The 21,369-nt window shown below is 47.4% G+C and overlaps 1 protein-coding gene across 3 annotated transcripts; it reads right to left on the bottom strand.

Moving 5' to 3' along the window:
* Positions 1-1,497: 1,497 nt before the first annotated feature.
* Positions 1,498-20,230, bottom strand: dnm3b (dynamin 3b). Of its 3 annotated transcripts, XM_061693552.1 has the most exons (21): positions 19,740-20,229; positions 19,006-19,421; positions 17,395-17,468; positions 17,077-17,226; positions 16,358-16,561; positions 15,221-15,319; positions 14,932-15,092; positions 14,111-14,253; positions 13,864-13,999; positions 13,459-13,526; positions 12,851-12,989; positions 12,526-12,612; positions 12,007-12,077; positions 11,774-11,828; positions 9,133-9,246; positions 5,409-5,518; positions 4,871-4,985; positions 4,483-4,650; positions 4,157-4,392; positions 3,909-4,082; positions 1,498-3,072 (listed from the first exon to the last, which is right to left on the bottom strand). In XM_061693552.1, exons 2-21 carry the CDS (start codon positions 19,164-19,166, stop codon positions 3,030-3,032), a joined length of 2,508 nt encoding a protein of 835 aa, XP_061549536.1. In that variant the 5' UTR covers positions 19,167-19,421; positions 19,740-20,229; the 3' UTR covers positions 1,498-3,029. The 3 variants fall into 3 exon arrangements, with proteins under 3 accessions (XP_061549536.1, XP_061549535.1, XP_061549534.1); XM_061693551.1 differs by having other exon boundaries at positions 17,077-17,468; positions 19,518-20,230; XM_061693550.1 differs by having other exon boundaries at positions 17,077-17,468; positions 19,740-20,230.
* Positions 20,231-21,369: the final 1,139 nt, after the last annotated feature.

Below are 21,369 nucleotides of genomic sequence, written 5' to 3'. Positions count from 1 at the left end.
ACTCGTTTTGTAGCTTCGACTCGTCCGACGGGCGGAGCTCTTTACAAAGTGGACGGAGCACATGAATCGTGGCTGTCAGTTGACAGAAATGTAACGCACTTGACACCTACGCGGCCTAAGTCAATCGTGAAGTCAATCGTAAATACAATCAAGATACGAGAACAATTCAAAATCATTAGGGTTGATAATAATTAAAAAACACACAATTATTATGATAAATACTAATAATAGTAATATTAGTAATAATAATAAATAATATCGTGTGTATTTAGACAACCAGCCATTATTGCAATCATTTATATTAATGTCAGGATGTCTTGACGAAGTTTCATTCTTCGGCGTTCGCGTTTGTGATCAGACGGTTTTTAACGTGCGCTTAATCAATATTGCCACTAGATGGCGTAAGCAAGCGGAAGGGGCAGACTCAATGTGACGTCACCCCAGTCAAGCGCCAGGTGGCTGGAGCTCAGGAACTGTCTTGTAGAAAAAGGACACAACTCAGTGCTTTTTCATATCTAACTCTGCATATGACAACTGAAAGTATTTTCCCTTCACTCCTCGTCTTTAATTGACTTCATGATGATTTTTTTCTTTGATGGAATTATTTTCTTTGCTTTCTTCATTTTATGGAGCTGTAAAGAACGTTGAATTGTCTTGTGTACGAATTGTACTCGACAATTAAATTTGTCTTGACAATTTTTAAATTGAAACGCTAACCTTAGGTTAGGAAACCTGAAACTGTTTTGAACTGATTTTGACTTTGGTTGTCCAAAAAACATTTTAATAATAGTTCATCACGAAATAGTAAAGGCGACATTTTAATCGCTGGGCTGTGATTCCACATGACGGAATCCATCATGCATTCAGGTTGGAGACATCCCTGGTTAAATTAAACGTTTTAATTGATAAGTAATGAGGATTGATATGGAGCGTAAATTATGACCATTCTACAAACAACAACAGGAAAACGATTACAAAGGTTGTCAAACTTATTATATGTATACTTATTGTATAACGCTGCTCTCGTGAGGCTTTGCTCTCTGCAGTTCAGCTCGACTTTTCTTGCTTTGGCATGGCCGCTTTTCCGCGTCGAAATAGTTCTGTGAGGAACTGCGAAGGGTTTGCCACGATGAACGGCGAAAAGTGGAAAGTGACTGCTCCGAAGTATAGCTTTAGGCCACAATAAGGAGATTTATTGGTTGATTTATTTTTCCCAAGGGGAGACGAAGGGCAGCAAGAAAACAGACCGCTGCCGCCAAGTGGAGACTGAGGTGTGTAAAAGTGCAGTGTCCAAAGCTAGGGCACAGCAACAGGGTACTCTAATGTTAGAATGCGTGTGCGTGTGTTTTTGTCATTTCTAATCTGACCCTGTATCTTCAAACGGAACCAGATGAGGAAATTACAAATCGGCTCGACCAAGCTTTAAGAACAACAATTTCAGTTTTGATGTCTCAGCAACAAACCTGCTGGAACTTTCAGCAAAACCAATAAACACGGTTGAGAAGTAAGACTTTTTATTCGTATTATTATTATTGAGGAACAATACAGAGACACCGAAAATAACAATAGATGCAATTTCCCATTTTGTTCTTTGACAAACATCGTACTACAAATGGAATCATTCGATTGTTGTTCTTCAGTTTTCTTGTCATACTCTGCAATTCTCTCTACATATTTCGCTTTGGCAATACAGAATTGTAATTCATGCCGGTAAGGCAGTCTAAATGAGATGTTGAGTGACTAGACTGAGAACCATTAAAGCGCTAAGATGCATCGTGAGGTCTTAATAGTCCACAGGTACAGTATTTCCTTATTTGATACCTATATACAGGAGAACCAGAACACAGTTTAGGACCATAAACACACGAACAAAGTGACAGAGAAGCACTCGAACACTGACAATAGCTGCTTAAGATCCAACGCAGATGCTGACTGACTGAAATGACGAGCGTGCGATGAAAAGAAAAACTACGGGAGTCGAATAAATAAAGTCTTTCACGTGCATTAAGGTGGTAGCGTGTTTTTAAAACCTGAGATCAGGGCTAAAAGGAAAGATGTGAAATGGCCACAGGACCACATCGAAGAGTGTTCCGGCCGCAACAGCCGTCAGTCAGCATCTGAATCTGAGCTTAAGGCGTCAGGGGTCACAACTTTGACCATTGATACGGCACAGGTGGACCGATACGACGAGGTTAAATGTAGTATTGAGGCCGTTTCCAATAGAGAATACTGATGGTGCTCCTCGGCCTCGCTACGTGTGTACGGCTGCTACTACGACACATAAAACATCTCGCCGAAGTCCAATAGTCAATTTCCGCCCCGAGGGTTTAGGACTCGTCGTTAACAGCTTTCGACGTGAAAACAAATACAACGGAAACGGCAACAAACGTGCAGACAGACTGCGTATGCATACTGGACGTCTTCTCGCACACTCGTGCACGCCTACACAGTATTACTTGCACGCAAACGCATGTTTACACACATACACGCACTAAGATACAACTTGTGTTCCTATCGAGGACAATAGGCTGATAACGAACACTTACGAGAGGGTTGTACAATAAATGAATCCTAAAGGAATTGGAGTGTACGTATAGGCAAATGAGTTCCTCCCCCATTCACGCAAAACATCTTCGCACACATACACTCCCATGCATTAAAAGCAGCTGATCCGTCACGCTGCATTTTGGAATGAAGACGGCAGCCCATCGGCTGGGCATATTTTCCCGTCGAAGCAGCAAGTTCTGGCCGTGGCTGACTTGGCGAGGGGTTGAGGGGAAAACGGGATCGGTGACTGATACTCGGATGTGGTTCTGCCGAAGCTTATCCGGACCACAGGCGAGCAACAAGCGCACATACGCGTACACCACAAGACAAGTACAATACTGTACATAGATATATGGACATGGGCAACTGGCAGGAGATTGCGGGTCAAGGGGACACGATTTGCACTAAGCAGAGAAGAGGGCAGCGGAGCCATGGCTAAAGAGAGAAAGAAGAAGAAGAAGACGAGCGGCCCCTTCGGATGATTATGGCGGCGCTTGTCTTGTCGGAGATGGTGGTGGTCGTCGGCTTGGATGAGCATCGGACGACGACGTGAAAAAAGGAGACAGGACAACACGGATGGGAGAGACAAGCAGAAAAAGACATTCATCGCAGTGTTTGTACAAATAATCCACTCTCGATGTTTGGGCATCCCAAAGGTCAGACAGTTTGGGAAAAGAATGACTACACTTACACGAATGCAACACAATCAATCTGGAGGAGGACGGACCGTGGCCACGCATGCGATCAGAAATATGAAGACGACCGTAGAAAATGCAAATGATTGGGACGCTTTGAAATGTACAGCACAATGTGTCCTCTTCATTGAAACGGTTGTGGGGAAATGACTCACTCTGATATAGACAACACCTGAAATGAATATTGGAAGGCAAAGTATCTTGCATAGTTTATTATCTTTGAAAAGAGGTCAGGCAACCAAAGATCAGTTTCACGCACCTATCTGTTGAGTATAACACCTAAACTGTCGCCAGTGGCAAGTCAACAATAAGTTGACAATAACAATAGAAGAAGAAGAACAGAATGCACACTTCAAAGTGAAGTGCAGGAGGTCCTTGAGCGAGATGTCCGCAAAGCATGTTATCAAGCCTGGACACATTTGAATTGTCTCAAATTTGATAGAATAATATCACTGTGTATTAGAAGGTACTCTGTTTTAGGTTTAATGTATATGAGACACATAAAAGCTTTATCGAGTCCAATCTTTCAAATCGTCCTGTTTAATTCTCATCGTGGAATCATTCTCATCGCCTCACTTCACCCGGCTCGACTGTGCGTCGAAGGAATGGACCGGTAATGCGCTAAGCTAGGCATAAAGCAAACATCAGATGGATTCTCGTCCTCACCTGGGGATGCTCGGAGGGGCCCGGTTCGGGCGGCTCGGGGCCTGGGGACTCTCGGCGCTGTTATTGAAGGGCCCCAGGGGACCCGGACGGTTCGGCGGTGGCGGGGCTCCTCGAGGGGCTGGGCGCTGGCCTGCAGACATCCTCCTCGGGGCGGTGGGACTTGGAGGAGGAGACCTACATGAACGCGGGCTTAGAATGTTTCGAAAAGAGCAAGAGAATGAAATGTTTCGCCATACGCGGGAACGTACCTGCGACCGCCGCTTGATCCCCCGACCCAGGAGTTGTCGACGGGCGGTGGCAAAGGGACAGTGATGGTGGTGGTTGAGATATCCCCGATGATAGCCAAGGCCTCTTTTAGGGCCTGGTGGGTCCTCAGCACCTCGTCCCTCCTCTGAGCCTGCTCCTGGGACTCATCCATCAGGGCGTTCTGGTCGCCTGCCGAGTACAACTGGGCCAGCAGCTCTGCGTTGATAAACTCCTTGACCTAGTGGTAGCAAGAGGAAGTGCAGACTGAGCACCGACCAGCAGAATTCACTTTCAATAGAGCCGAGTAGGAAGTGAGTCACTCGTTTACGTTATTGATCATGAGATGCATGATGGCCTTGGGCATGAGATCCCGGATGCACTTGTTGACGATAGCCATGTAGGAGTCGACCAGGTTACGGATAGTTTCCACTTTACGCTCCAGCTGGGGGTCCATGGAAAAGTTATCCGAGGTGGTAGTGGAGGACTCACTCTCAACCTTTGAGGATTTCAGAAGAAAAGAATACTTTCAAGTTTAAAAGGACTAATGTTACCCATAAACACGACAGAGGCTCCATGCGGAAATGACAAAAACACTTTCATTTGATGACCATTGTCAGAAGTTAGCGAGAAGTGCGGCAAAGAGCAACGCTGGGTGTAACATTTTTGGATCAGACAGAACATTTTCCATACATGTCACAAAACAGACGTGCGCTCACCGTGGTGGTCTTCTCAGGGTAGACCCCGGCACGGAGCAGAGAAGACTTCCAGCTGTCCACATCGTCCTGTGAGTCGCAAGCCAATTCCAGAGTGCGATTGTCCTTATACACATTCCTGGATCCCACAGCAGAACACGCATGAAAAGAAGTCAGTTGTGCAAAACGTACTGAATGAATGACTCATATGTAGTAAAAAAAAAAAAAAAAAATTTTTTTAAAAAAAAAAGCCCCAAAACTACACCGATTTCTATCATAATCACAAAATTGCAATCAAAGATTCAACTTGGAAGATTACTAACAGCTTTTGCTGTTGCGCAGAAAGTATAAAGAGATATGTTCTAACAGCTTCAAGTACTGACGGTGAATTGAACGGACTTGTTTCCATGTGCGTTAGTTTATTGTTGGCTGAACTCGTGCACACGACTTTAACCCAAAACATATTTCGACTGCTGCAAGCAGGCCGACAACTCTTGATAAGCGCCACATGGTCAATATAACTACAAATATCAATTCATTTTCGAGAGCACTGGTCGCTGACCTTGACTCTGTATTAAAAATGCAGAATATGTGCTTGCTGGACATGAAACTCTTCTCGACGTCGCGGACTTTCAGGTTGTCCAGAGGGAGCATGTACTTCTTCTCTTTCTCCTGTGAATGAGAGCAACACCATTTGTCATCGTCTCAATTGTCAATTGCGCAATGACATTTGTGCGGCAAGTAGGAGGTGAAATTTGGTATTAGGGGAAGGCGAGAGAGGGGGTGAGTAGAAAGAGAAGGGGCGACAGGAGGGAGGAGGAATGGGGGAGAGCGGGAGGTAAAAGTGGGAGTGAGAGGGGGAAGAGAGAAACGGAGAGAAAAAGACAGCACATGTGGAAGTCATTACAGAGCGGGTCAGGACGCAGTCGTCGCTCACTCACGGTGAGTAATGCAAAGGCGAGGTGGTAGCGAAGGGCTGCGGAAAGCGCCGGCCGAGCGAGAGCAACGGCAGATGCGTGAAAGCACCGCAGCTCAAATACAACGTTGATCTTTGAACGTGCACGGCTCGAAGAGACAAAAAGTCACCCAAGTTATGACACATCATTTTACACCTCTTGTCTTCGATTTGATTGTTGGTCTTTTTGAACGTTCACCCCCCTTACCTCCCCACACTCTGTAGATGTTTTTTTTTTTCTTTCCATTCCAGAGGGGCCCACTTCCTGCCTGATTTTTTTTGGGGGGGGGGGAAGAAGGCGGGAGAGAGAGTGAGATTAAATGACGGCCTGGCGTTAAAACTCAACATCTGGTAGCGCTTAGCGGCGCTCGGCGAACCAGAGGAGGAGGAGTGTGTTTGAAGCTTCGGCGACGGCGAAGGCGAAGGAGCTGGAGAACAAACTCCAGTTGGAGCTTTGCTGATAGTCGAAGATGTAAAGGCAAAATGTCGCATGTTTGAATTCAAGTGAAAGGAGAACGCAGGAGGATAAGCAAAGTCGGCAGAGCCATTCCGCGTTGTATTCCCAAAGGGGGTCACGACACTCCATATATGGTCACACAGGTCCCCTCCCTCTTGCTCTCGCTTCCTCTCCCTTTCGCACTCATTCACGCCCCCGTCTCCCTCGTTCCCTCTTTTTTGAAATATCCCCTCCCTGAACGTGCAGCCAGTCTGTCCCGGTCGTCTGGGCGAATGTGCCACGTCAGGACTGGATACTCTTCATGGCCGGCGTGACCAAAACGGAGGGGACCCGAGGTGCAAAGCTCGACTGAAAAAGCAAGAGATGCGCACGTAAGCGCCGGGGAAGCGACAACGCTGACGGGCGAATTGCGCTTTTGAGAGCTTTCGTCAAATGGGATCTTCGGTGCCAACACGGAGTGGTTCCAAAGGGAGGGCGCAAACGACAGAAGCGCCGGCATCTGGAATGGCAGAAAACAGCAAAAGGCCTGACAATTCATTCCGGCTCCGTCCACCCAGTGTTCAGACTACCTGTTCATTGTCATACTGGTGTACAGTAGTCTGCACATTGGTTAGACTGGGCATGGACCTTCTTCTGTCAGTCTGTCTTTCTCTGTGTGTCTCTGTCTGCAAGCTAGCCAACCTCTTTGTTTGGGCGAATCTGTTTTCCTTCAATCTGCATTAATGTATACGTTGATCTGATTGATTTATCACTCTCACAGCTCCTTTTTTCATTTCGTTCGGGGAATAAACATGAATCAGTTGAACCTTTGATGAAATGACCGTGGAAAGCAAAGGGTAGAGGTCAGAATATGTCCAATTTTGACATTTCAAACATTTTTAGCAGAGATGAATGAGTAAGCGTGCAGCGCAAACTAGCCTAGCAGTGTGAGGACGATGTGCTTCACGGGAGGGGGAGGAGCCTAAGTGCCTGCAAAGCATCAAACACGAGCCAAAGGAGAGCGGGGCGGTCAATCAAGTGGAGTTTGAAAATACAGCCGAATGATTTCGGTGGGTGGCCAAAACGGGCTTGGGCAGTCGCGCAAAAAGACGCATGGATTTCTCTGGTGTCAACTGCCATAGAAGCCTACCGACGAGAATGTTGCACGAATGTACTCAGAATATAGAAGCACACTGACAGTTCAATGAGTTTTGGGGAGAAGTTTGGAGAAGGCTCAAAAGGTTTGCATAACTTCATATGATTACTGTGTTCACGCACGCCTGGTTTCACTGAAGATTCATATTTATTTAAATCGGGGTGTTTCTCCCTACAGAACTGTGCAAGGCTGATGTCTGGAATAAATACTCGACGTTTCCCTAGCAAGAACGCGAGCAGTTCCAAAGGGAATGGCAACCACACCAAGAGGAGAGCGCGCAGTGAAAGCACATGCATGCGTACGCGACTGTAGAAAGTTCACAGAGTGTAAAACAGAAATATACAAAGCCAAGCTCGTGAAGTCTATCATTTCCTGCATTGCCACACTGAGGTATCAAATGACAACGTGAACCCCCAACGCCGCGCAGCTTGTGTGCAGTCTGAGCGCGAGTGCTGGTCATATATTTTGGGCGTCTGTGAGCCAACATGTGGTCGAGATTGGGAAGGATCCAAATCTGCGAAGATGAAACAAATGCCTGAATCCCCACGAGAAAGAATCGTACAGAGCGGAAAGACAGTAAAAGACAAACTCCTCGTGTGACCCTTTGTCAATGATTTCAAATCATTGATACTTTCAGAAAGACGGCGGTGAATGGAATGTGGTGCCGATAAATGATCCCAATGCAAAGAAATCCCTGCGCGAATCTTAGGCTTTGCGGCAAGCACAGCTGAAGAGGTTGCAGTGTGTCCGCCTATCTACACTTGCTGTGCAGAATGTCCTCAACCTGTACAGCAGGCACAGACAGGCAGATAGGCAACAGCCAGCCAAGCACCGAAGCGACCGACCGCATCTGCACGAGCATCTGGCTTCACTCGGTGCAGCTATTTCTGTTAGAACCTCACATGGCAATAATCAAATGCATCTCGTATGCGAGTCATTTTCATTCAAGCCTGATGCCATATTTTTCGCAATCGGCCTGCTCTAGACTGTACAATTTTTGCAAAGGCGAGGTCATTCATTTATGGAATGTTCGCATTCAAATTCGCCGCTGTCGTGGCAGCATCGTCGCGTCATTGTTGTGTTGTGCGTCCACCTCGGAATGTTAACGACAACATTTTGCTCTTATTTAGCCAAATAAATGTTGGAATGTTTTCAAATGTGTTTGTCCTCCATCTCCTTTGCGTTCGGCTCTGATGATAGCGACATCATTTCGTGGTGTATTTCTATTGGTCGCGTCACCGAGAGAAAATGTGGCATCAGCGGCGCAAGGAAGGCGCGTTTAGAAAAGCATCCATTTTCTACACTGCATTTTCGAGCGCATCCACAGGGCGCATAGACACAAACAACCATACGCGCTCACATTCGTACCTGTGCGCAATTCAGAGCCTTCAATTAACATTTTTAGAATGCGGGTGAAGCCCATGCAGCTGAGATTCAAACTGCGGACCTCAGAACTGTGAGACAGAAGCACTTGTAACCACCAGTGCACCGTACTACCGCACACCGAGATCGTCGAGCGGAATTTCAGAAACGTCTTTGGTCACAATGTTCCATTTTTCATCTTTGTTCCTTTCCAACTATGAAGCGTGCCACCATCTATTTTTAGCGTCATTCGACAGCTGATCTTTTTTCTCGAGATAACTTATCGACGGCCAAAATCATTTGAATATGATTTTTAAAATGTTTCGCTTTTTATTTTTGTTTTACTTTTGACCAAATACGCCAAAGGTAGAACTCACCTCATCATCCTTGAACCAGGAAAGGCTCTCAGCAGTGAGGACAAACCAGTACTCCTTGGCTCCTCCCTTCATGATGCTGATGTTGTTTATGGTCAGCCAGCCTTTGCGGATGACCTTGGGGGGTCGAGAAGGTGGGAAGGTCAAACGTTGTCCAAATATATCGTGTAAACATTGAAAATGAAAAGCTGGAGGATAAGAAAAGGGATGAAGGACACAAGCTCTTCACTTAATTTGCTTCCAGTTGCAATGAAATGTGCGCAAGGCTTAGCCGTGTCGCGGTGCGTTCGTGACTGTAGGTCAGTGCGCAGTCATTCCGAGAGGTGTGTCCGCCACAAGAAAAAGCAGTGGTAGCTTATTATTAGTGGTAGTAGTATTATTATGAAGTGACAAGAAGTGTGTGTGTGTGTGTGTGTGTGTGTGTTAGTTGCAGTAACCCCACGAGATCTGCATAAACACGCCTCCAGGCATGGCGCCAAGTGGTTATCAGGTTAGATTAGCCTTCAGTCTTGCACCGCCTCACTAAGACACACTAAGGGGGTTCGCCAAATCATTTCAAAGCCTTGCCGTCATCGGCACAAAGGAAATGAAAAAGCTGCAGCAACAGAAGTCTTGAGACACCCTTGGAAATCAATTCAATAATCCCTCCCTGACGTCCCCTCGAGTCTTACAACTTCAGCTTGCCCAGACGGAAGGGTTTTGACCCAGTGCACAAAGGAAAGGCCCATACTGCAGATGACAGGTGTCAAACTCAAGGCCTGAGGGCCATATGCAGCCCGCCACATCATTTCATATGGCCCACTAAAGGAAAACGTGTGTGTATTTCAGGTTTCTTGCTAAATGGATTTGTTCTTTTCATTGAGGCAGAAAAGCTTTCTTCACTTTAACAGCTATTACAAGACGTTTGTATACTTATATACTACAGTTGTATACTTAAATATTCAATTACCACAATATTCCATGACTTGCGATTTCAAATTTCATTTGTTGTCAACGATATTTACGGCCGCGCGGGGGACGACTGGTTAGCACGCCTGCCTCGCGCTTCTGAGGACCGGGATTTGAACTGCGTGGGTTTTCTCCGGGCACTCCGGTTTCCTCCCACATCCCAAAAACACGCATGCTAGGTGAATTGTAAACTCAAAATTGTCCGTCGGTGTGAATGGGAGTGCGAACGGTTGTTTGATTCTATGTGCCCTGCGATTGGCGGGCGACCAGTTCAGGGTGTACCCCGCCTCTCGCCCCAAGATAGCTGGGATAAGCGCCAGCACGCCCGCGTTATAGAAAACGGATGGATGCAAGGGCAATTGTGTGCGTGCAATATGACGTGCAATGTTCACCGTCATGACGGTCCCCTGAGGGAAACCAAGACGGAAATGAGTTTGACGCTGATGCCGGAGACGCTTGTCTGGGTGAGTTTGGTGTAGAAAAATACGATTCGAACGACATAGCGTCTACACTTTTTGGAATAACGAGAGTCGAAGCAGGTCTTGTTATTGCTGCGAAATGATGTTGAGTTCTTGCAGGTGTCCCAATACTTTTGCCCTTGTATGTGGCGTATGTGCATGACAGAGTACCAAGACAAATTTCTCACCCTATCAATATTGGATGAGATATTTTATTCAGCCAAATCTTTGGATACAGTATTTGTATTTGTCTGCGGGCCTCGGTGGGTGAGGGTGTTAGACGGAAAACGGTCATTTGGTAAAGTCTTACAATCAAGCCTGATGCAGGTGGAGAGGAGGCCTGCAACAAGGAGGAATGCGGGGCTTTTAGAATAGAATAGACTAGAATAGAAGAGGAAAGAATAGAAGGGGCCTTTATTAGTCCGCAAATGGGGAAATTCAACTCATCGCGAACTCGAGTTACCTTACAGGGAGATTTAATCTGTCAGTATGGAAAAAAACATTTGGTGACAAAAGTGGCTCAAAAGGGTCAGGTCAGGATCCTGTGAAGGCAACAGTGGCATTATTGCAGGCACGAGTGATATTGCAAAGCAGAACCCACGTGGAGCGATACTCACCGGCAGACGCCCGTAAGAGGGCAGCTGACATTGTCACTAAGGGATGGGGATGAAATGCAAAGTGGCACCTTGATGACACAGGAGGAGTTCAAACAAAGGGAAATGTCTCAATAATAACACTGACGATGATGATGGTGGTGGTGGCAAAAAAAGGAAATCCGGTGTGATTGTTTTGAACTCCAATTATCAGGCCGAATGACGCATCCGCAGCCGCTGCCCACTTACAAACATAATGCGGTATGGTGCAAAACGACAAACGCATCGAGAGAATAAAATGCCAACGCACATATGTTGTGTGGAGCGCAAAGATGAACTGAAATGGGAGACGATACAGCGGACAACCGCATTTTTATTTTCTCTTTTTTTCTCTTTCATTTTGGGGGGGGCGGAACCAATCCCGACAATGCTTATTGGCGGGTTATCCCCGCCTATTCCAGAATTATGGGGGTTTTAAAAACAATCTCTCTCTATTTTTGTCAAAAGAATTAGAATGGGCATGAATTGTCTGCGGATTTTGGCTACTCGCGGTCTCCATCCCCCGCGAATAGCGCGGCTCCACTGTTTCCGGGATGATATCTCTTCCATGTTTTGCTATCAATGCCGTGGCCATCTTGCACTCACCTGATTGGTTGCTGAGCTCTGACTCTTGTTCGTCTGACTGCTCCTCTGCTGGGCGCTGGGGCGGCAGGAGGGGATGAAGGTGAGAAGAGAAAGCGAGGCTAAACTCAGATTCTTTTCACTGTCTAACTAATAAATAGTAATAAGAAGAAATTATTATTACTACTACTGCTCATAATAATCATTAAATAATCCTGCATAATAGTGATACAAAGCTATTCGATGTGAATCTTTACTTTGCAAAGCCAATGAAGTCCTCGTGGTTAGTGTTGATGTAAGAGAGTTGAATGTCTATCACCAGCAGAACCTGAGACAAAAAAACATCAATTAAAAAAGTTCCGTTCAACTCATTCTACGGTGATCGTTGGATGTACGTACATTTTGGACAATCGGTGTTCTTGTTGCGGTTAGTTAGGGTAGCAAGCTAAAGGCTAACTTGGTGTTCTATTCTCACAAAGACCTTTTTATTTCAACTTTAGTATGCATTTGAGAAAGATGAGGTGTTGTGAAGTGCTCAGTCCGCAGCGTTTTGGAACAAAACTAGCCGAAAGTGACTCGTTCTATGCTTGACTAAACCAAGTGTTGGGCTCACGTTTCCTTCTCAAAAATTTCCCAACATGCAAAAATGTTACTTCAAACACAGACGTATCCAAATGTATACATTACGCATTTATGCACACGCCATATAAATAATATTGTACGAACTAGTACGCTGCTGTGAGTACGTAAGCATGTCACGCGAGTTCTTGTGTCACCTGTTCCTTCGCGCGACTCTCTCTGTCTCGGATGTGAGAAGTCACGATTCTCTCCGTTTCTTCACGGAGCGTTGGGAAACATTCCAGCTGCAAACACACCACACACGGCATATCGGTCCTTCCGCACTGCTGATCGAGAACTGGAAAATCCACATCGGGGACCGTAACGAAAACTGAAAATCACAGTTGTAATCTTGTCGCTCCAAACCTTTCAGGCCTGTTTGGGTTCAAATTTAAACTTCAGCCTTTTTCCTTGCGGTTGAATTGTTCTCGATGCATTATTGCATGACATGCCTTCACGGCGCCTAAAAAAGGTATGACTCACCTTGTTGGAACACTGGCGTACAGTGTTGATCAGTTCCTGGATGACCATGTCCACACACTTGACACAGGGCTCCTTTAACTTGATGATCTGTTTCTTCACTATGGCTTCAAACGCCATGTCCGGAGTGAACAGCCCTGTCCTGCCGCCCCAAAAAAGAAACTTCTTCCACTACTCAATGTTATTGCCTTTTACAAAATGGAGAGCGCTAGCCTGCATTGAGCGCACCTTTTAATACGTACATGCACACTGTCTGAAATAGCGGTCGGTAACTGTACATAAAAGCTTCGAGGCGCAATCGGCAATAAAGTACCGCCTGGTGAATAATGAAACATCACGCTAACTACCAACAACCGTGTCGAAGAGAAGGAGAAAAGAAAAGGCGAATTATAAAGGCTCCAAATCCACATTTGTAGCTATCTGGCTCGCCGCATCAAGTAGCTTTTTGAAAAATCCGCCCTTTGGGATGGATTGTAGTGTGAAGTTGACTGTTGCAGCGAGAGCAATTACCATAAAATATTTGACTTCCAGAATGAAAAGCCGAATCGGCGTTATGTCATCCCGCCTTGTACTGCATTCGTGCAATATGCGATAAAAGGCAAACCTCCCACCTGATCCCGTGGATGTTCTTAATGGCATAACTGATCTCACGACGCATCTCCTTCTCATCGCACTCCATCTGCGAAGAACATACCGACAGAGAAAATGAGGCCTTTTCGGGAAGTAGCGCTTGCAGTGGGCGACTGCCATTGGACGGATTGAGCGAAGTGAGCGCAGACAGCGTGGCTGGAGGAGACCCACGAGAAAGTGCGATTTTGTCTCCCATTCAGCCCGACGTTCGGCGTCGTCATCTTGCCGAGGAATTGCAACAGGCAACCTTGTGGGAGTTCCGTTATATAACCGTTTTCAAAAAAGACAAATCTTGTTCTAGTCCGTTAAAAACGCTCTCAATGCAAGGCGGCAGAAATATGAACGCGTGATATAATAGTGTGGATTAGATTGGGATTCGAGGTTACCTTGACCAGTTCAAATGGGAAACGCTCATGGAAGATGCGATTGATTTTGGCTCCACCTGACAGCTCCACTGTGTCCACCTGGTCTCCCGAACCCTCGATCCTCTTCTCGAAGTCCACAGAGAACTGCTGCACCATCCTGAAAAACATATACGGAGGATAACCAGTAGCAGTGGTGCCAAATGTTTACGATGCATAAATACGATAGAAGTTCTTTTACTGGTGAAACCGGGGACTATATTATACTGACTGCAGCAGCTGCTTGGTTTTGCGGGACGGGTCATCCGGTCGGTATCCCCGGTATTCCTCGGCCTCCTTGTCCAGAGCCAACAGCTGGGACTGCAGCTTACTGCGGAAGGCTGGCAGAGTGTCTCGGATGTGGTTGGTCAGTTGCTATGGGAACACAATCAAACAAGACTCTTTTTCAAAGCACTTTGAACCGTCGTCATTGTCATTTGTAAATGCAAGGTATTCAAAGTATTTCTTTCACGGATTGTTTATGACTGCCGTCGCAGTTTTCAGCGATGTCGGAGTGCACCGAGAGATGTTTCTAAAATTCGGGTTGCCCCGTTAAGATACGAGAGGGGAGCAACGTATTTGAAACAAATGCCGTGCAGTTCTACATGACAATCGCAATACTGTTCATCTTGAATGATTCCGTCTCCAAATAAATAAAGCAGACGTTTTGCTGCAACTCGACTGTATTTTTGTCCCCTTTGCTTGTTTTTGTATTTGGGAAGGGAGCCGACCTCGAAAACGCTTATTGGTAGGTTGTATCTGCTTACTGGAGAATTGGTTCTTTTTCCACCCCCCAATACATTTCAAACGGACGTCAATTATCCGCCGATGCTTGCTATTCGCGGTCCCTAGCCCCTGCGAAAGGCAGGGGTCCACTGTACAGTAAATATTAGGAGAAAGGACAAAAAGGACCGAGCGAGCCATTTGTTTTTCTCTACAGCGTCTGGCATGCCATGCCATGCAATGATGTGTCATTTAATGCAAGTAGGAAAAAAATCGAGGCCAGTATCTTATTAATTAGGCAAAGTGCACTGCGAGTAAATCTCTGATCACCTGGTTGAGCGCTTTCTGCAGGTGCGGAGTGCCCATTTTGTCCCCCAGGTGCCTGTACGCCGGATGGGAGAAGAAGAACTTTCTCTCTGCCTCCAGAGCTGCCTTGATATCTTTCTTCCCATCGATGTCCTTCTGACTGCGGTTCACCACTCCGATGTAGCCTGAAAACAAAAAGGCACGGACACGAATTGAGCAAAATAATGACTGATCCTGGGCCAGTGAGAGCGGTTAAAAAAAAAAAGAAGAAGAAGAAAAGAAAGCAGCAACAAGCTGGAGGACGCGAGCTCACCTCTTCTGAGCGGCAGGAGCTTGTTCTCCAGCACGTCACGAGCATCGGTGCCCTCATCCATCAAATCCAGTTTGGTGATCACTCCTATAGTCCTCAGACCTACACCACACAGGGAACCACACGACCATCGCATTGTCTCATTTGCGTGCGGAAAAAAACTATCTGCTCCCTGCCATCGACGGCTATTTGCTGTGTATTATGTACATTTGAGCAAAAGCATCTTCGGCCTCCGCTGGCGTCACTGCTGTCATAAGGATCATTTTGGCGTCGTAAAAACAAGGGCAAGACCTGGGACACTTGTGGCCACTAAAAATAGAGAAACCCCTGTTTATACGGTTTGAAAATGGCAGTTTCCAGATTGGATATACTGACTTTTAGGTTTCACTAAAGTGCACGCACAGGATTGTTTGACAATAAATCTCATGACTGTACTGCAGTGGACCGCTTATTCTCGTAATTGTCAAAAGTGCAAGAATTTCTTTGTCTTTCTTTTTCCCTTCTGCACTCGCATTGAAATGTATTGCTGCCAGGGGCTAACGTGCTAAAAATATCGTATGGTAGCAGAGCGCTTCGAGTCCTGCATGTGTACAACGGCGACGTACAATCATATCGAATCTACGATCTATTAGCGCAGTCGGAGAAACTCCACTTTAGTGGTTTTCCATATCATGTGTTGATGGCAGGACGTTGTCAATTCAGAGCAAACTACTTTGCAGGCTGTGACGGGGGCCCGCCTAGTTAGCATCTCGGCCTTGTCGCTCTTGTCCTCTTTCCCCGCAATGATTCATTCTTCCCTCCCTCCCTCATGGCGTCATCCGTGTCCTCCTCCTCTTCCTCTTTCCCTTCCAGTTCATTCTCCCGCGTCCCCCTCTGCAGTCTGGAGGTCAAATGACCTCCGTCATCCCATCTGCAGTCTTGCCTTTCCCTGCAAATCGTCTTCTGTCCTTTTATCTTCTCATCTGGCCTCCTTGCCCTCGAACGGTGAATTGAAACTGATACATGTCGATCAAACGCAAATGACCTTTCCGACAGCAGAGATTCGCCATCTTGCTTAGGATCGCCTCGTGCTTTGCTTGATTTCCTCCGATCTCTTTTTTGACACCCTTCCTGCGCTGCGAGGAGTCACCCTCGCCTCACCTTGGGGATCGACGTCCTTCGCCAGTTTAAGGGCGTCCGAGTTGGCGAGGTCGGTGTTGGCCGGCGTGACGGCCAGGATCAGGCAGCTCTCCCTGGTGATGAACTGCATGATCATGTCCCGGATTTGCTGCTCGATGTCAACGGGCTGGTCTCCGACCGGCACCTTGGTGATCCCCGGCAAGTCGATGAGCGTCAAGTTCAGCACTGTTCGGGAGCAACGACGCGTTAGGAGAACACGACAGGACGTTTGAAACACTTTTTTTTTTTTTTTTGGACAGACTTGAGCTATATAAACAAATGTCGTCATTGGAACACACTTCTTCAGGAGTTCCGCAAAAGCGATCCGTGCGTCCGTTGTCGAAACCATTTATCCCCATTCGGGTCGCAGGTGCGCTGCGGCCTATCGAGATACGTCCCGATAGGCCGACTGTACGCTGAGGTACACTCAGTGTACAGTCGGTGAGATTCTGAATGGGCTGTGACCTCTACGCAGATTTGCAGCAGCAGCACGAGCTCATCTGCTTAAGCGCGCTTCACTGAAGACACCTTGATGCATTCTTTCTTTTCTCACCCGTCCTTCCATTCTTGACTACAAATGGCCAATCAATGTGGCAGCACGACAACCCGCTGCGTTGCTCGAGTTTCGTCAAGGTATCTTTAAGAAGAGCAAGAGGAGGGGTTCATTCAGTATTCAAAAGGAAAGAGTTGGGGTTTCGCACCATTTGGGGAATACACGCGTAAGTTGATGGGGACAGGAGATATGCCTTTGTTGGCGCCGGTGACGCGGTCCGTCTCGGCTTCGATCTCCTGGCGAACCTCATCGAAATCTGTGAACTTCTTCCCTTTGCAGTGGAGAAATTCGGCCCATTCTGCGGAGATGAAGAACACGCAAGAGAGTTTGCTGGCGATGTGTGAGACGGACAGAATGCCGGAGTGCAATGAAAACAGCGCCATTTCAAATGAAGTGCGTGCATTTTTGCCATTTGGGAGCGCGCCGGCGGCTCGTGTGGGCGTGCGAACGACGTGTGCGAGCCCACCTGCGGTGGCGCTGATAAGCTGCAGAACCAGGGGCCTGCGAGTGACGATTCCAGACCCGCGGGGCAGAAAGTCCCTGCGGACAAACAACTCAGCACTCAAGAAAACGTCAACACGAAACATCTTTCTACTCAACTCTTGCATTTCTCGCTATTTATCATTTCGCTCGATCAAACACTGAATATGATGGCGGCCATTTTGTAAGCCAGCGCTTCCTGTAACAACTGAAACGAACGGGACAAACCAGACGTGAGAAACAAAGCGTCGGCACTCGCTTTCGAAAGAGACCCCACCGTTTCCTGGGCCGCGGGCATCATCGTTCCACAGATATGAACGCTGTGAGGACTGTCGTTCTTTGAAAAATGCCTGCACCGGAAAATCGTATTTTTGTTTGCCTTATTGCATAATCGCCTCAGTCTTTTTTGTCCCGTTCGGTCAACCGATCGCAGCGTTCCAGAGGAAAGCTGAACTATCAGTTGCAAACAAAGCGGCTGACAAACATTTACGCCGACAAGCCACAAGAAAAGCATCATTTGCACAATCCAATGAGATCCAAAACAGGAGATGTCGAGGAAATATTCGCCTTGTCGTGCAAAGACGAGAGTGCTCACTTTTGATTGAGCCCCGTCATTTCATAATGTGCTTGCACGACTGCGCCGCATCACACCGATGGGTGCTTCGAATATTTTGGTTAGCACTTCAGCGAAATATCAGATAAAAAACACAACATGTACAAAGATACAATACAATGCACATCGTGTTCAATTCGTCGCTAGCTGGCAGTGTCAGGAAAAACTGACTACTGTTATGTTGATTAAGGATGACCTTTTAATAAAGATCTTGCATTGGATCTCATTCAAGTGCGAGCCGCAAGGTCGTCGCTGAGCGTAAACCCCAAGAATTCAAAAACTGGGGCAAGACAGATATGATGCAAAAATCAAAACACAACAGCAAATGAACTATTCCTGTCGTATTTTTCTGCCAATCAAGAAACTAGCTGATTTGCATTTTTTGTTCTTTTTTTTAGGTAATGAAAATGAGCGAATGTGTGTGTGTGGATCACGCGCCTATGCACGCTGAATATAATGCCGCCAAATCTTTCTCAACTTGAACGAGCGCAGTTGCAGATTGGGCCGAGATCCCCGAGGTGCCGCCGCAAGCTCAACCCGGCAAGATTGGGCCGCGGGCGCGACGTGCGCTTCGGCGGCTCCGAACGTGGTGCCTAAGCACCTGCCCTTGTTGCCCCGGATGAAAAAGTGCCCTCTTTGCTGAAGCTTATTTTTCCCCTTCATTCTTATATCTAGACAATAATAAAAACAATAATTTTTTGATGTTTGAGGGGCATTTATTTGAGTGCTTGGAAGAATTGTACATGTGCTCCCCCCATCTTAATTTGAATGTATTTTTTGGGTGGGTCGCTATGTGCTGGCCATCATTAGTTAAATAAAGATTTTTTTCTTAATAGTACGAGTATTTTTGGCGATGAGTGCCTTTTTTCCCCCACTTGAGCACCTCCCGCCAAAAATGCCTATGCACGTGCCTGACGCTTTGGATCGTGGGTGTGCTCGATCTCGCTTGTTATGTGGCAAGGTTAAGGGATGATCCTATTTTACCTGCCCACAAAGTTCTCCAGCACGGAGCTTTTCCCTGCGCTCTGGCCGCCCACCACCGCGATTTGCGGCAGGTCCAGGTTGCAGGCCTGGCCGATGGAGCTGAACGCATCCTGCAGCTTGTTGACCAGCGGGATCAGCTCCTCCATGCCGCGGTTTCCCATGGTGCCTTTGGACGGAGGGCTCGGCGATTGGAGGGAGGAAGAGAGCGAGAGAGAGGCAGGGAGGGGGAGACAGAAAGACAGAAAGAAAGAAAGAGAGCGAGAGAGAGAGAGAGAGAGAGAGAGGAGGGGATGTGACGCTGCTATATTAGTCCAAGATGCCGCGGTGCTTGTTGATGTAGCCAAGTCATCTATCCACGCATTGCCCCGAGACAAGAGACGGGACGACGGGCGACGAGAAGAAGAAGGGAGGGAGGACTGCAAGAGAGAGAGAGAGCGAGAGAGAGAGAGAGAGAGGGTGAAAAGAAAGAAAGATATGAACAGACAGGGACAGACAATTGCGCAGTTGCTTACCACCAACACACACACACGCACACACACGCGCGCGCGCGCGAGAGAGAGAGAGAGAGAGAGAGAGAGGCCTGTCTATTCAAGGGCATTTGCCGGATGAAGCTCTTCCATCTTTGCATGAATCAAACACGTCTGCATTCCGCCTCCGAAAGGCCGCGCGAAGGAAGCGCCCTCGTCGGCGTCAAGCATCGGCGCGGTTGTCGGTGCGAAACGTCAGCAGCCCACCTGCCGATCGCTGTCCGGTGCTGAAAGGACGCGCGGCTCGGCGCGGATGGGCGCTCCACGCGCATGAACGCCGCTCTGCGCGCTCCTTCGCGCTCGGGGGAGGGGGGCGGGGGGCGGGGGGTTGGCGGCGGATGTCAGTCGGCCGAGCACAAAGTCACCGTCGACAGCGTTAATCGTCTTCTCCTTCCCTCGCCCTCGCGTCGCCTCGATGCGGAAAAGCGACGCGGCGCCGAGCCAATGACGATCGTCGAGGAGGGAGGGGAGGCGCGCGACGGCGGCCCCCGATTGGCTGCGCAGGTGCAGGTTAGGCCCACCTGAGCCCGCCCCCTGTTTACAAAAGCCAAAAGACGCGTTACGTTGTGTCACATTGATTCGTCCTGCATGAAGAAAATATAGATCTCCATAACTAGACGCGGTAGAGTCGACGCGGCGCCCTGCTTTGCAATGGCGACGAAAGCTGATCGATTCTTCCACCGCACCGCGGTCACCAAAGAAAAAGCAGGCACGTGCAGTGTGCCCGAAGAACACTAGGGGGCGGCGGCGACCTACATTTGCCGTCACGTGGTTTAGGGCGCAGGTCCAATTAGCAACCGGTTCGCTGGTGGAGCGTTGAGCGGAAGTGCGAGAATTCGCTGCAGTGCTTAAATAGGAATAAATGAAAAAAGTAAAAAGCTCGTGAAAGATTCAAGTCCTTTACTTAAGGGAACGTTTTGGCTTGTTTTAGTACAGACTTTGAAATATATTTAAGTACCAAAACATTTTTGGGGAAATACCCTCCATTACATCCATTTTAATCCGTTGAGGCAACTCGTTTTCCTCTGTTATTAACTTTAGTGCAAGCCAAATGTTGACACAAATCATTCTTGCGGCCGACGTCATTAAAACAATCGACTTATACAATTGACAACTTAAACGTTGGTTGAGGGCCCGAAAGGAAAACGTTCGCCACCGAGGGGGAGGGAGAAACAAAGAGGACTTGTTGATTGTGAATGAAAAGCTGTCAGCTTTGCTCGGAGGGAGGATTTCTGTCCTGTCACTCAATTGGAGGAGAAGCATTTTGGTATGTTAGAGGCAGTCAATAAGTGCCACAGCAGTTCCAAAAAAATAAAATAAAAATCAGGACAGGAAGACAAATGGAAAGTATGAGCCTCAATCATATTTGGAAAAGGGAAATATGCGTAATTACAACCCTATTTTTTCGTTCAGTATTTGAAGACAAAAGTGAAGGCCCCCAAAAAAGTGCAGGCCTCGCAAAGCATCTTTGGAAAGACCAAATGATGTCGGTGCCCAAATACTTGTGGCGCCAACTCCTCGGGTGGCGTTTAATGCTCTTTGGCGGGTTTTCCACGGGGGACGTCTGCTACCGTCCCACGTCGTTGGAGCGAGGAATCTCACACTCCATGCATCGGATGGAGGAGACCAAATCGAAATGAGACAGTGCGGAATCCCGTAAACGCGTGCTGTGCTCTGTAAGAAAAAAAGAAAACGGCGTACCTGGAGTGCGGAGAATTCCGAGGACGCCTTGCAGGAATTCAAGCAGCTGGATGACATATTTTACATCCAATGGAGCCTGCAGATGCAAGCATCTTTTAAACTCATTTTTTGCCCTTCCAAATGAATGGACAAGCCA

Source organism: Phycodurus eques, chromosome 13, assembly GCF_024500275.1.
Source record: "Phycodurus eques isolate BA_2022a chromosome 13, UOR_Pequ_1.1, whole genome shotgun sequence".
NCBI lineage: Eukaryota > Metazoa > Chordata > Actinopteri > Syngnathiformes > Syngnathidae > Phycodurus > Phycodurus eques.
Note: the sequence above shows the minus strand (reverse complement) of the source record. Positions and strands in the feature narration are given on the sequence as shown.